At 41.3% G+C, this 14,101-nt stretch overlaps 1 protein-coding gene across 1 annotated transcript in view; it reads left to right on the top strand.

Moving 5' to 3' along the window:
* The window catches only part of RREB1 (ras responsive element binding protein 1), a 125,602-nt gene that overhangs the window by 60,541 nt on the left and 50,960 nt on the right, over positions 1-14,101 (top strand). The window contains exons 4-5 of the mRNA XM_085321678.1: positions 2,714-2,803; positions 4,025-4,188. Coding sequence (XP_085177804.1) covers positions 2,714-2,803; positions 4,025-4,188 — 254 coding nt within the window. The remainder of the gene's footprint in view (positions 1-2,713; positions 2,804-4,024; positions 4,189-14,101) is intronic.

Raw genomic sequence — 14,101 nt, 5'->3', positions numbered from 1 at the left:
CAAAATGATTTGCCATCAGTTGAATGCAGAACAGCCATGCCAGATTGACTTACTACAGAGAGAGCAGCTAACAAATTAGCTGCTAATTTTATCTTTCAGTTCAGGAAGTGCTTTTTCACCAACCTGGCTCCAGTGGGGTGAATTAGTGCTCTGTTTTAAATTTGTTGGTTGGGGTGCTTTTACAGTAGGGATGCTAATGTTTTTTCGTCTGGATTGGGTCAGTCAACAGAATTCCTGTTGTAGCTACCCTTGATTTGCTTGAGCTGTGTTATGGTATGCAGTGTGTACCCTGTGTGACCACTGGAGAAAGTTTGGGTTTTAGTTAATAATAAACCCCAGATTCAATACTAATCAGCTCTGGCTGAGCTGTAGTGTGTTTCTGATCTTTGCTTCAAGGTGAACYAGTAATTACTCTATCTTCTGTTAATTTACTGATTCAAAGAGCAGGCAGTCTAGAAAGCAGGCTTTGAAAGAATTAATTGCACCATGTAGAACTGTACCACTCATTCAAAAGGGGGCAAAAAAAAAAAGGGGGGGGTTGATAATTTCACAGAAATACCCTGGGGATTAAACACCATCTAAACTGTCAGCACAGCTGCAGGGATTTTCCTCGCAGCACAGTGTGTTTGTTCCTTGTCCTAAGCCAACTTCAGCGTGGTTGCAGTATAATTGGAGCTGAGCATTACTCCACAGACTGATTGCCTGTAGTAAAATTAAAGTAGTATAAGTAGGATGGAGTGCATGTGTCTGTGAATTATATGTTTGTATGTAAAAATGTGGGGGGGGGGGGCACCGGCACGTTGTGTTTTAATTTTCTTGGGGTGTTCAGACTTCATAATGGTGGCCTTTTTTCGCTTGCTTTCTAATGTTTTGTACAGAATAGTATGTTATGCTGGGGCCTGTGTGTGGCCTACAGTGAGATCAAGTTTAGGATAGAGAGTTTTGAAGTATGGTTAGAAAAACGTATTTAGGTACAGGAGAACAGTAAAGGAGAGTGGGGAAACCTAGCTTCTGCAGTTCTGATACTTTTAGATAYGAGGTCACAGGTTTTGTTTACTTGAAGCAAAGTGAGAAAACAGCTGCTCTTCCACAAGTGACRGAGATCAATATAAAATTATCATGATTGTGTTTTGGAAAACACAATTTCAGWTTTTAATGGAGAGCTCTCTTTATACAATAGTTCTCCCAAGTCAGMGGTGTAAAAGGGGATGTTGCTTCATTAAGTTCTTTAAGACTTCGAAATACTTTTTCTAACACTGTGTCAGCATCTTTCCTCCTAAAAGTCCAGAGAATTTGTCACGGAGACTTGGGTAAGTAATTCTCAGAATTTCCCACAAATACTTGTGTCTGACAATCTGGAAATGATTGTTTCTCAATTGATAACTTTGGGAACAGTGATGGAGAAAAAAAATTGTTTGGAAAGAGGAAATGGATGGATGCATTCATATCCATCAACGCCCTCCCATTCCTAACTGAAGAATTGTTTAGAGGTTTTTTTTGCTTGTTTTCATGGTTTTACTAATGATACTTAAAGTAGTCAGCAAGGAAGTTAAGTAAAATGAGTCCTTTTAGCATGGCCATTATACTTGCCTGTCAGTCATGCGGAGATGCTTTTTGTACTTTTTTTTGTATCAGAAGTTCAGATAACAAGTGGTGGATCTGTCTCGCTGGTAAATATTTGCATAATTCTGCAGAAAAAAAAGGTTTAATTTTCAGTGCCAGACATTCGTTCTTTTCTTGTATAGGCTTTGGTGAAGAAGCCACATGTGGGCTTCTTACTGAGATGGTGCAAATATCTGTTATGTCATTCAGTAGCCATCCTTGTGGATGCTTCAGGAAAACGCCTTTGGTTCCTATGAGAGTGCCATTTCATGTGGTTTTACTGAATGTCTCAAGGGCATGCTTAAGTCAGGCTGAGTTCTCCAGTCAGCTTTATTGTTTGTACTYGTGATTTGACCATGGTTAATCTTAATTCTCACCTGGGTGGAGGGAATAAATGGGTTCATAATGTGTTCGTTTTGAGTCACGTACACCCCTGCRTTGTCACCTCTTTCTCGCTATGATCTCATCAGATCTTGCAAGCTTAAGAAGGGTTGGGCCTGGCCAGTGTGCCTGGATGGGATGCTTCCAGGAGAAACACAGGATGCTAAGGGAAATAGTGCTGGTGATTCAGCAAATGCAGCTCTTCCTTCTGAGTCAGCCGYGGAGCAGAACATGCAGCCTCTAAAAAAGGGCATTGGGCTAGTGCCTTGCCTTTCAGATAGCATGGAAAACCTGAAATCCTGAAGACTTGTGCTTGTTAAAGATCTTTTTGAAAGATTATTGGGGTTTGCCCACATATTCTGGTGGTGTTCCAGTCTGAGTAATTGTTTTCTGCTCACCTAAACTCCTTCTGGCAGTTGGAGCTGGTCGCRATAATTGCCTTCACTTCCTGTCCTAAACTGCTACTGCTGTGTATCTGTGCTGCTAAAACAGCTGCTGCACTTCTGTGGTGGTTGAAATGACTCCTATTTATAAATTCAGAAGTTTCTGAAACTTCCCTGAGGGATCTATCTGGATGATAAATGTATACATGCAAGTTGTTCTGTAAGCAGTTGTCTTTTGTACATAGGGTACATAGGGTGGCTTATATTTTTTTTCCATCCCCACGGTATTAGCTTTTGAAGTCTTTTTTAACTGTATTCCTTCTGATTTTTGCTYCCCCCCCCCACAGGAAACAAAAGAAGAGAAGTCTTCCTATACCTGTCCTCTGTGTGAAAAGATTTGCACTACACAGCACCAGCTAACTATGCACATTCGTCAGGTATGCAAAGTACCAGTTCTTCATTCTTACTTTTATTAAGAGTGCATTTGCTTATAGCGAAAACCAATTCCATGTACAAACCATAAAGGTTTCATTATGTCTTTTTCAATTGTTTTGCTTTCAGTAGATGAAGAAGGCTAAAATAAAAGTTGRGTTACCTCCCTCCCCCTACCCCTCTATTTCCCAGGAGTGACTCAAACAAGGAAGTGGGTCCTGTTCTGCATAGCTGAAGGTATCCCAAGGATCCAGAAAACCTCTTCCATTAAGAGGCGTTTGTCCTCTTTTGTTATCCTGTTATCCTGAGTACAATTCCCTTTAGGGTTTATGCAAATTAAGAAGCAGGAAGTCCTTTGCAAGGTCCAGCAATTTTGGAAGGCAAAATTAAAAATACTGTTATTTATTTATTTTTAATAACTGATACCCTTTTTAGTCAGCTGCAGGCTTTCCCTTTCTCCTCTTCAAATATGTATGTACTTTATGGAGGAACTTTGGCCTTATCTGTGTCAGAAGATCCTGCACTGGATACTAAGCTTGTGGTTCACCACCGTGAGTCCACTTGATGCTTAGTGCTTCAGTCTTCCCTTCTGTGCTATAATTATGATTTAATTCTTTTTGATTCTCCTGGGGATTTTTTTGATGTGTGAAGAAATCTTCAAGTCTTTGAATGCATGTAAGAAAGARTGGTGCATGTAGCACAGTAGTTAATGGTTACTGTGATGCATGGTTCCCTGTGATGCGTTCTTATGGCACAGGAGTCTGCGTATGTATACAGAAGCACTTCCACTTTCTTGTTACACAGTCACTTTGAAATTAATACCTCTAAAGAGTATATATTTTAAGTGTTTTAATTCTGTCATAAAGTTCATAAATTACATCCTCTTTCTATTTTCCCCTTCCCMCTCACACTGCAGAGCTTAAGGTATCCCAAGGCGCCCATTTGTCTGATGGGTGGCTGCTGGATCCCCATCCATCCTTTCCTGCTGCACGTCCAGCAGAAATGCTGCATTTGGCGGGCATTTCAGCCTGTGTGCAGCAGCTACCTGTGATGGTGTGTTAAGGAGTTAAAAGYGAAGGATGGGGGTGGAGTTGAGGTGGGAGGGCTGTGGATAGTTGAGGTACTGTGATAAGTGGCTCTTTAAAGCTGCTTTTAAATTGTTCTCTCTGATTTGCACCAGCRCTTCAGAAGGGCCATTCAATGAAAAAAATCATTGCTTTCTCTAGCATAACACTGACACTGGAGGGACAGACCATTCCTGCAGCATCTGTGGAAAGTCTTTGAGCTCAGCGAGCTCCCTTGATCGCCACATGCTGGTGCACTCAGGTGAAAGGCCTTATAAATGTTCAGTATGTGGACAGTCCTTCACCACCAATGGAAACATGCACAGGTGAGTGCTGATCATGACCCATTAGTTGGGAAAGGATTACAGGATAGGGGGCTATTTTGTTTTCTTAGAAGGACTGTGAAGATGAGTAAAGACCTTAATTGGGCAAAAAATATGGACTATTTATGATCTATGATTATGGCATGATACCCAAGGACTCCACGATTACTGAGATGTTTAAGCTGTGGGAACAAGTCAGAACTGAGAGAGGTCTTCTAGCTCATTTCAAASATCATCAAGAGTTGTTACGGATATCCAGAAGTATTGCTTTTTCATGATTCTTTTTTTTGGGGGGGGGGTGAAGGGAGGGGGAAGTAAATGGAATAGATTTTTCACAAAGGATAAAAATACATAGTCAGGCTATAAAGGATCTTCTACTTCTGTAGCCCCAGAGTAGCAGGTGCAAATGATTATATTGAGACATCCATTGTTGTTGGTGGGTGCTAAGTAGTCAGATATCCAAGTGCCATTGTGAAGATGCCTCTTCAGAATAATGGGTCTGTTTTTTAAACACATACATTAATACTTGCCTGCACGGTAGAKAGCTTACTGCATCACAGATCCAGGAAATTCTCTGTAACCAAAGTTACCAAACATATTTCATGTAGTTTCCTTCATAGGGATGTAGCAATACATACAGTTGTCAACAGGGGAAACAAAATGTTAAATCACATGTGTGTTTGTTCCCCTCTCTCATCCCCCAATTCTGTATACTTTTGTTTGCATGGATGGAGCACCTCAGAGCTGATTAAGTCTTTGCAAATTCCCACATAGTGTTAGTCCCCATATCAAAGAGTTTACAGCCTACAAAGAGAGTGCAAGACAGGTGGGGAAAAGGAAGATGGCTTATAAGCAAAATGACAAGAGTGATGGTTACAGACCGGTTCTGTGTGGGAGGGAAGAGATCTTGTTTCCTTGATTATGACCAGCCATTCTCCAAGCAACAATCGATAGGTGGAATAAATGGGRTGATTTTCAATGACACTAAAAAAGATGACTAATCCTACACAAAGGAGTCAGTAGCTGCTTGCTGCTCTACCTTTTCTTTTCTTCTTCTTTTTTTCTCCTTCATCATGTTGTCTGATTTAACGGTCAACCGAAAGTGAAGGTGGGATTGGGAGGAAAGCAGTTCTGTAATTATACCTTTATTTAATCTATACTTGCTTAGAAGTGGGGAGAGTTGGAGAGAGAAACAAAGGGAGAAAGACAAGATACTGAGAGGCCTTGGACATTGAGTAAATCTCACCTCCAACTCATCTGTTGCGAGCCATATGTTTCTCAAACCGGAGGTTAGACGTTGTATCATCTGCCGTGGTGAAGGCAGGGTAGTTTCTGATGCCACTGTCAGTGTTAGAGGGTGAGAATTCCAGTGTCAGGACGCTTTTGTTGTCTGATATGCTTGTGTCTAGCTCCTCGGCCAAGGGTGCTTGCTGAAGGGTTGCTGGGTTTTGTTTTGTTTCTGTTTTCTTAGCTTTTTGCTCACAATACATCTCCTCATCCTCTCCCAGGAACAGGAAAGGGAGRCTACTTGTGAGACTTGACTCCAGACCTATCAGATGTTGATGCAGTAGCTTTGCTTCTTGGGGCTTCCCTATATAGCAGCTCTTACAGTGCTTTAGCAGCAGGTCTGCCAGAATTGCCAGAGTGACTTATCCAAAAGAAGTAAATATAGATGAAAACCTTCTGATGACAAGACTGTTTTTAATCTTTTTTGATGAGCTGTTGCTTAAAGTTATCAGGATGGAATGCTGTATTTACTGAAGACATTAAAAAGGACCTTTGTTCATGCAAGGAAAAGATTCCAATTAAGGTTCTTTCTGTCTGACAGGTGTTTGTGTTTGCTCTTTAAAAGTCCTCCTTGCGTGGACACACATTGCAGCACCTTAGTGGAATGTTGTAGCCTATTGAAATAGGGTAGTTTTACTAAAGGAGGGTAGTGGTTGACAGGATTGTGCTGCCATTTTTTTTGCAGTGAATAATTTTCTTATTGCTATGATAAAATATAAAAGTGAATCCTACAGCTGAAGCAGAGAGAGCATGAATGTGCAAGTAGGCAGATGAGAATAAATGCAAAGTGAAATGAAATTCCTTATCTGGTGCTGTGACGCACTCTGAAGGAAGATATTCATTTTGCCCACTGGATACCTCCTTCAGAAACAGGTATTTCTAGTCTAAGGTGGTCTGAAATAAATTCTTATGTAGACACCTCAAACCTAGCTGTAGCATCAGGTCCCATGACTTGTCAATGCTGTGGATGAATCCATACTTTCACTTCAGGTTCAAAGCTACTGCTGTCCTGGATCCAAGAGCAAGGCCTTGCTTGCCAAGTCCTGCCTTGTGTGCAGCTCCCACCAGTCTCGTTTGTGGTGGCACCGGGTCTGTTCTTCAGCATCAGATAGCCGAGGAGCATGGTAATACAAGTCCATCTTTCTCYGCTCTTGTACACATACATGCCAAAAACAGAAAAGAGCAAGACTTCTCATGTCCTCCCAGTAGTCAGAGTAGTAGTCTCCCTGGAGCATTGCAGAGAGTGGATGGTTGGAGAAGTTGTGAGTTTAGCATAACATTGTGAATGATCTGCTAAAGAATAAACATATCTCGTGAATGTCCTGCAAGATTCTTTACATCTTTACCTTAAAGACATTCAGTGCAGAGGAGAGGAGTGAGGGAGAAGTTAATCTGCCAGCCTCTGAATGGGGGGGAGAATGTATACGTGTTATGTACATCCTCTTCTTTCTTCTCCTCTACTTCATTCTAATTCTTAACTGTCTGTGCATTTTTTTTTAACCTACACTTTTATCATTAGACCTTTTGGGGAGAATACCCAATGAAACGGTTTTGTCAAGGGAAATATTGTGCTTTAGGAGTACTTATAACAGTTCCAGAAGAGGATGAAATTTCTGATGCATTTTCCCACCTCATGATAGCCTGGTCATTAGATATGCTGCTGACAGGAGGGAAGGAGACAAGTTCAGGTTACTTTTTGGGTAAGAAAATACCAGTTTTCTTACATTCTTTAAGTGCCTGTAATCAACATAGAAGGTATTTTTTTCTCTGCTTCACTTTTTAAATTAGTGGAGGAAATAAAACCCTCCAAAACTTGTATTTATTACTCTTTCACATAATGGCAGAAATATTTTTGCAATCRCAGGGCTTTTTGTAGAGTGGGAACATTGTTTTCTGCCTAGCTCTTCTCTGAATTAGACTAGCTGTGCTGAACTACTGCATGTACTCTTTACCTGATAAATTGATGCTGCTTTTCCTGCCTCTCACAATACATGCAACACTTCATTTGTAAATGAGTCATAGCTTCTCACATAAAGTTCTGTTTCTTTTTGTTGTGCTCCTTGGCTCCTTTTCAGCAAGTCAAGTTGAATGGGCATAGCAGAGGGGTGGAGAGGGAAGGTCCTCTTGTGCAGCACCATTCAGAAAAGGAGGTTAAAACCTGCTTCCCTTTCAGACCGGGGTGAGTCTTGGCCAGGATTTTCAATGGGGAATCTTATCTCAGAAAACTTGCATTTTGTCCCAGCTGCCAGACTGCTCAGGAATGGAACTCTACTTTGGAGACTCCTGCAGGGACAGTTGCTGTTTGCAGCAAAGGTCTCTGGAGAGTGCCCAGCATCCAGCAAGAAAAGCTGGTTTTCTCATTCTTCTAAGTATGCCACCAGCCTAACTACCTCAGTGTCAGTGCTGCTTCTCCTGCTTGAGGAGGGTTTTGGCAGTCTCGTACAGTAGTTGAGAGATCCATCAGTGTCTAGGGTCTGTATCAGAGATACAAGTTGCTCAGGAGTAGGAGAACGGAGAGAATGGTGTGTTTGTTTGTTGAGCAGACCTGGAAAGAACATCCAAAGCCATCCAATATTGGAGACTGTTTTGAGAGTTTGAGTGGGCTTGTTTTCTTGTGAATTTTTAGGAATTTAGAGGAAGGAGTTAGATCGTAGTAACTGAGTTCAAAGTTCCTCTAATTGGAATAGCACTGAGGTGATCAGTACATAAGACTATCACTATTTAGGACATGCTAATCCTCACACTTTTATTCTAGGTACATGGACTCTATAGCTTTCTCTTAGTTGCAGTAAATTAAAGTTGAATGTTCTCAGAGTACYAGAAGGAACATAAAGTATATGGAAAGAGCGCGTGTGTCTATAAAGGGTTTTCTGTAGCACAAAAGGAACTGGGAATTTCCAAAGAAATGTCTCCAATCAGTGAATTGAGATTACAAAAGGCTTTCTGTCTGTGCTGTCACTGTTGCTGTGTGGTGAGTTGAGCTATGAATGATGCCAGCTCCAAGGAACTCTTTTGGGTCTCGACTGCCATCAAACAGAGTTGCAAGCTTCTTTCTACACCTCCTCCGCCCCTGCATCTCTCTAGAATGCGGACAGAAGTGTTAATGTGCTGCTGTGGGTTTTGTTGATGATGGTTGGTACATTTTTAGCAAGCAATCTTAAGGGAGAGAAAAGATTGTTTTGCTGTCTTTTACCTTGATAGAACATGCATCAGACTTCAGGTGAGAGAGTTGCATCCACTTGCTCCAAAACAGATTTCTRCAGGGTAGGAGACTTTACCAGCAGCTCCTTTTCCATTTCTGTGAGTAAGGATGGTCTGTGACTTTAAAATCTCGTTTTCTTCACTGTCAAAGACATGTTCTCCATGCAGCTTCAAAATGTTAATAGGATACAAATACCTAAATGCCGGAAGGGAGGTGAGAAATGTTCCCTCCAGTTTCCAATGGGTGGCTATTAAAGGCTCCGTGGCAAGTTTGGAAAGAATAAGAGGATAATACATGTATTTGAACAACAACTTCCCCAGTTCAGTAAATTTAAGTTCCAGTGTCTGTGGCTGATGTTCTCTGGGTGGTCCRTAAGTGTCACAATGCAAATTAACTGAAGTGTTTCATATGAAACCAAAACCTCACAGGTTTCTACCTTCTTTTTTTTTCCCTAGTTCCTTCTCCCATTTCTCTCCAGTAAAATTATTCATAATAGGTTTTCATTTACATCCTACTTATGTAATTGTAAACTGCTTATATACTATCTCAGGAATAGGTCTGAAAGTTTTGGTGTTTTTTTTTTCTTCTTTCTTTCCCTTTTTTTTTTCTGGCACATGCAAAACACCACATGCAACAACCACATGCAGAACTCTTTGAAACTCAAATTGGAAGATCTGGATTGCAGAAGCTATGCTTTGAAGCATGCTTACAAAGGGTCCTATCAAAGAAGGTATTTCTTCTTTTAATTAAGAAGGCACTTTCATTCTCAGTCTTATTTTCAATGTTAGATAATTTTTCCCAACTTTTTTTTTTTTTTTTTAATAAGCTGTGGAAAGAAAAACAGTTGTTTTGTTATCAGGATATAGTGCTTTTCTGCTACTCAAATTAAGACTTTTAAAATTTTTTATATGTGTGTGTATATGTTTCCGAATGTGGTTTTGTTTTTTAAGAAAGATAGAAAATGCGTGTGCTGTTAAAGTGTAACCCACTAAAATTGGATGTTTCAGCAGGCCATCTAAACTAGCAAATGAAGAGTGTACACTTGGTGAAGATTGTAACATAGTGGCTGGGAGATGAATGTTGGATCCCCATAAGGGCTTGAAGGTTGACATACATATGCTTTAATTATTTCCCCGCTCTCTTTAACATGTATCTGCATTTCATGGGCAGAAATGCATCTAGGCTGCCTGTGACTTTGCAAATATCCACTATGSAGACTGACCTCAAGTTCCTGCTAAAGCCTCCTTTCCCTGCATTCCACCTGTGATTTTCTTGTGTTATTTATGGCCTTGGCCTGCTTCCAATAAGTTGTCTGTTCTTTGTAGGGTGCAATGTAGTAACAATGCCCAGCCTATAAGTACAAATGGGATCTCTGCAGTCTAGCACATGTACTCTGGCATTGCTCGAGATGGGAATTTTTGGAGGCAGAGCATAGCCAAATGCAATGAAGAACTATTTCTTTTTTCCAGGAGGGGAAAGAAACTGCTTTATTGTAACATGATTTGATTTCTGGAGGCTTGTGAGGTTGCCCAAGTAGAAATCTGGCACTAARTTTTGGGCAGTTTTGGAAAACTGAAAATATAAGATTGTGAAGSTAAAAACAAATACCCAAGGAACTTTCCACACTGAAAATGATTTGACACTTTGCGTGTGTGAGAAGGCCATCTTTTATTGTCTTGCAGAATAAAAATCTCTCTTCACTCATCTCATGAGGAGCTTTTATTTCAATGGAGTTGGACAGTGCTCTTAAATGTGAAGAAGCAGGACATAAAGGCTTTCAAATGCATTCCTTATACAAGGGGATGATTTGGCCACTTTCAGCTTGCTAGCGAAAGATAAGCTTCAGCAAATGCAAGTGCCCTAATTCTTGAGCAGGGATAATTAACTCAGAGGACTAATTTCTGTTYCTAGGAGCAGGTGACTGTAGTTGTAGGAGATAGCTGAGATGTGATGCCTATTTTGGTTTTCTTTGCAATTAAAATCTGTTTCTTACATTTTCACTATTGCAATTTGTAAAGTTGGGGAAATGGATGGAGAGATTCTTYTATCTCCCTCCCAGCAGCAGATATATCCAGAGTTAACTGGTGAGTATCCTGCTGAGATCTTCATCTTTTGAAGAAGATAAAAGAAAAGGTCAGCATTTTTCAGCAACAGTATAGCAGTTAGAGTCTGTTCTTCTAGGTCTTTGATGAGAATTAGAAAAAAGAAAATATTTTTACTGATCACAGACAGGCACTTTTGTCTGTCTCACCATTGCTGAGTAAATTGTTCACCTTTCGTAAGGACTTTATACCAGCCCTTTTTCCCAGGTCACAAATAGGGTGCTCCAGAAAAGTCGTCCAAGGATACCTTGAGCTATAAGAGACTCTAAAGGAGCTCTTGTGTCACAGTACTCCTCCCTGTGAGCCATAAGAGCTGTAAGGTAGATGCCACAATATCAGGCATGTTATATGCTGCTTGTAGCCTTGGACAGTATCCCCCTTCAGTTATCATCACAGAGCAGCAAAGGAAGTTAACACAAAAACACTAATGCTGAGGTCTGATTAGAATCAAGAGAAGCAAGGAAGTGCAGAGCTGAGATTTATATGCTGACCTTAATTAGCTCCATTGTTCTTGGGAGCTGAAGCGTACACAATGAGCAGCATTGTGCTTGCATCTCCAGAGCTTTTCGATACCTAAACATAAGAAAGAGTTCAGTGTGCTTTCGAGGCCTTRATTTTTGTGTGTGTTGCTTTAAAGAATACCTAAACTCATCTTGTACATTGTCAGGTTRTGGGGTGAGGTTTTTTTGTTTTCTGGAAATGATAAAAGGGATGCCCTGCTCTCAGGAAATTGAGGTTTCTGGTGTGGATTGTGCCAAGGGGAAGATGGCCTGACATAGCAGCGTAATACCACCCTCCTCACGGGCAATAACATAAATCTCCGTGTAACAGAGTGTATTCAGCATAGCTTAGTGCTGCTTTGTTACCCATGTCACAGTTCAAATGAGCACAAGCCACTTGACAGATTAGACTCTCGTCGCAGAGCACATGGCTGTGTGAGACCTTGATCTTTCTGCCTAAGTACCCTTGCAGGAACATCACCTCCTTTAGAGGGTTAGTGTTCCCAGGGATATATCTCCCCTTCCCAACTTAAAGAACTACAAAATAAATACAGGCCTTAGCTGAKCAGACACTAGAAAATTCAGGTTGTCTTTGCGGGGAGCTGAGGTGCTTTTAGTCTTTTGCCATAATCMTGACATTGTGTGATTCTCATAAGAGATGTTAGCTCTGGAGGTTAACATGCGATGTGTAGTGTTGCTGACATTTAAGTTGGTGGTTTATATTCTTACCTGTGCTTCAGCTGGGTGATTCTGTGTAGAAAATGCTGATTGCTGAGAAGGTTTGTATGTTAAGGTTATCTCCACGTAGYGCTTTGTACATGCAAAGCAGAAGCACTTGCATCGCTTCTGTAATGAGCGTGCATTTGATCTGACTGTTGTCTGAAAAGACTCTGAAGCCAAGTCCTAAAGAGAATGAGGAAGAAACCTATCTCAAACTGCACTTGTGGTTGCTGTCGTTCTACCTTTAATGTAGGTCTCCTACCTTTACCTTTTCTCTCCCTTCACCCCAGTATCTAACCTGCTCAACCTGTTCCCGTTCAGCATGCTGGAACCAGCAAACTGCAGAAGGTACCCCCTCTCGGGGTCAGYGTTTGTTTTTCTTTTCTCCTTTCTTTTGGAAGCAGGCTGTTCATTAATGGTAGATTTTCAGTTTTTAGGGAAACTTTTTCTGGCTTTTTTTTTTTTAAAAAAGGGAGGGATCTTGGCATCTGGGCTTAGCCAGGGCCTTTCACTCAGATTTTTGAGCTGTGATGCTTAACTTGCATGATACACAGCTTCAGCAAAGATGTGTGCTATAAACCGTCAGTGCCATTATACAATTGGTAAATAGCACMAAACATACAAATACTGCTTTGTCTTCCTCGAGGGCATTTTTTGGTATTTTGACTTCTCCAAATTGTTCTCCTAGCTAAAGTTTTTCAAACACTCTCAGTGATTTTTAGCAAGTCTTCAGAGCCAACTCTCCAGTGCTTCATGTGGAAAGCTTTCTTAAAACAGAGGAGGCAAACAACTTCTGTAKGGTTTGTTTTCAGCATCGAGTTATCTAAATTTGTAGTCTTCCTGGGCTTCAGACTGAAGGTGATGAGAGTGAGATAATCCGTATTTGTGAGGGACTGCACTGAAATTAATTTTGTTCTAGGGCGGAAGTTCCCAAACTCCCTGTATTCCTCAGCGATTTCTGTTGATTCCTGTAAAGCAGCGCGAGTCATGCTGGGACTCTGTTTGCCCCCACTACACTTGACTAAACAGACATGTAACGAGACGTGAAACCTTTTCCTAGCGCTTTGCTGCTCGGATAGGGGATGCTGTGAGATCACGGTTGGTGAGGAAGCAGGACCACATGTTCAGGAACAGGAGAGGAAATGGTCTAAACACGTGAAAACTTCTCCTACTGGGATGCAGACCTCGGCACCGGGAAAAGTTTGTAGAAGCAGTGTGTGCAGCGATAACCCTTACTTCCTTGCCCCTCGAGTCACTTGGCAACTGCGGCTATCAGGGGAACGCGGAGACCCTGCTCTAACGAAGATGAGCTTTTGTTATCTGGTGCAGCTTCCTTTGTGTGCGTGCGCGCGCCGGGGGGCAGGGGAGGGTGGTCAGCACCATCTGCGCAGCATCCCCAGCGTTGCTCTGGCTGTCTGTTTTTTCCTCCTTGAGCTGTGTGACGCAGCAAGTTGTTCTGCACCGTGTGCCATCAGTATTGCTCAACAGCAGAGTGTGACAGGGCAGCAACTGCATTAGGGCTCTGCCTGGTTTCTGGGAAGAAGCTGAGGGTTATGTTTGCTTGGTTGTTAAGGGGTGAGGTTTTGGGGAGAGACAGGACATACCTGGGATGACTTCAACCATGTTTACTCTTAAGAATAAAACTTTTTTTCCCTTCTAACATCCCTTCTCTCTCTCTCTTTTTTTTTTCTTTTTTCCTCCTGATGCTAAAATTTAAAATGGCTTTAACTGTCCTCACCATCTAATAACACTTCCTTTTCTTTTAAAATGAAGTCTCCTAAGAAATCAACTGCAAAGTCATTGGCTAAACTTATATACTGTGATAACTAAAGGAGGTGCCTGAAAACCACAAGTTGCCAAAAAGATGAAAGAAAATAGCAACCCAGAAAGTCCTCAGCCAGATTTTTGGTACACTTTTAAAAATACTATCTCTGCTTAATTTTACTATTGTTAATAAACCTTTCTCTCGAGGCTTAAAGAATCACAGGAGACTCAGAAAGATGTTTCTTCTAAGCTGTCCCTTATTTAACAGTGTCTTAATGGCATAGAGGTCTCCGTTCAGTATTTGGCACTGTTAATTTGGGTCCCCTCTGAATCTGCTGCAA

The sequence above is a fragment of the Rhea americana genome, unplaced genomic scaffold (genome assembly GCF_003343005.1).
Source record: "Rhea americana isolate MKP2758 unplaced genomic scaffold, rheAme1 scaffold_70, whole genome shotgun sequence".
Classification (NCBI taxonomy): Eukaryota; Metazoa; Chordata; class Aves; order Rheiformes; family Rheidae; genus Rhea; species Rhea americana.
Note: the sequence above shows the minus strand (reverse complement) of the source record. Positions and strands in the feature narration are given on the sequence as shown.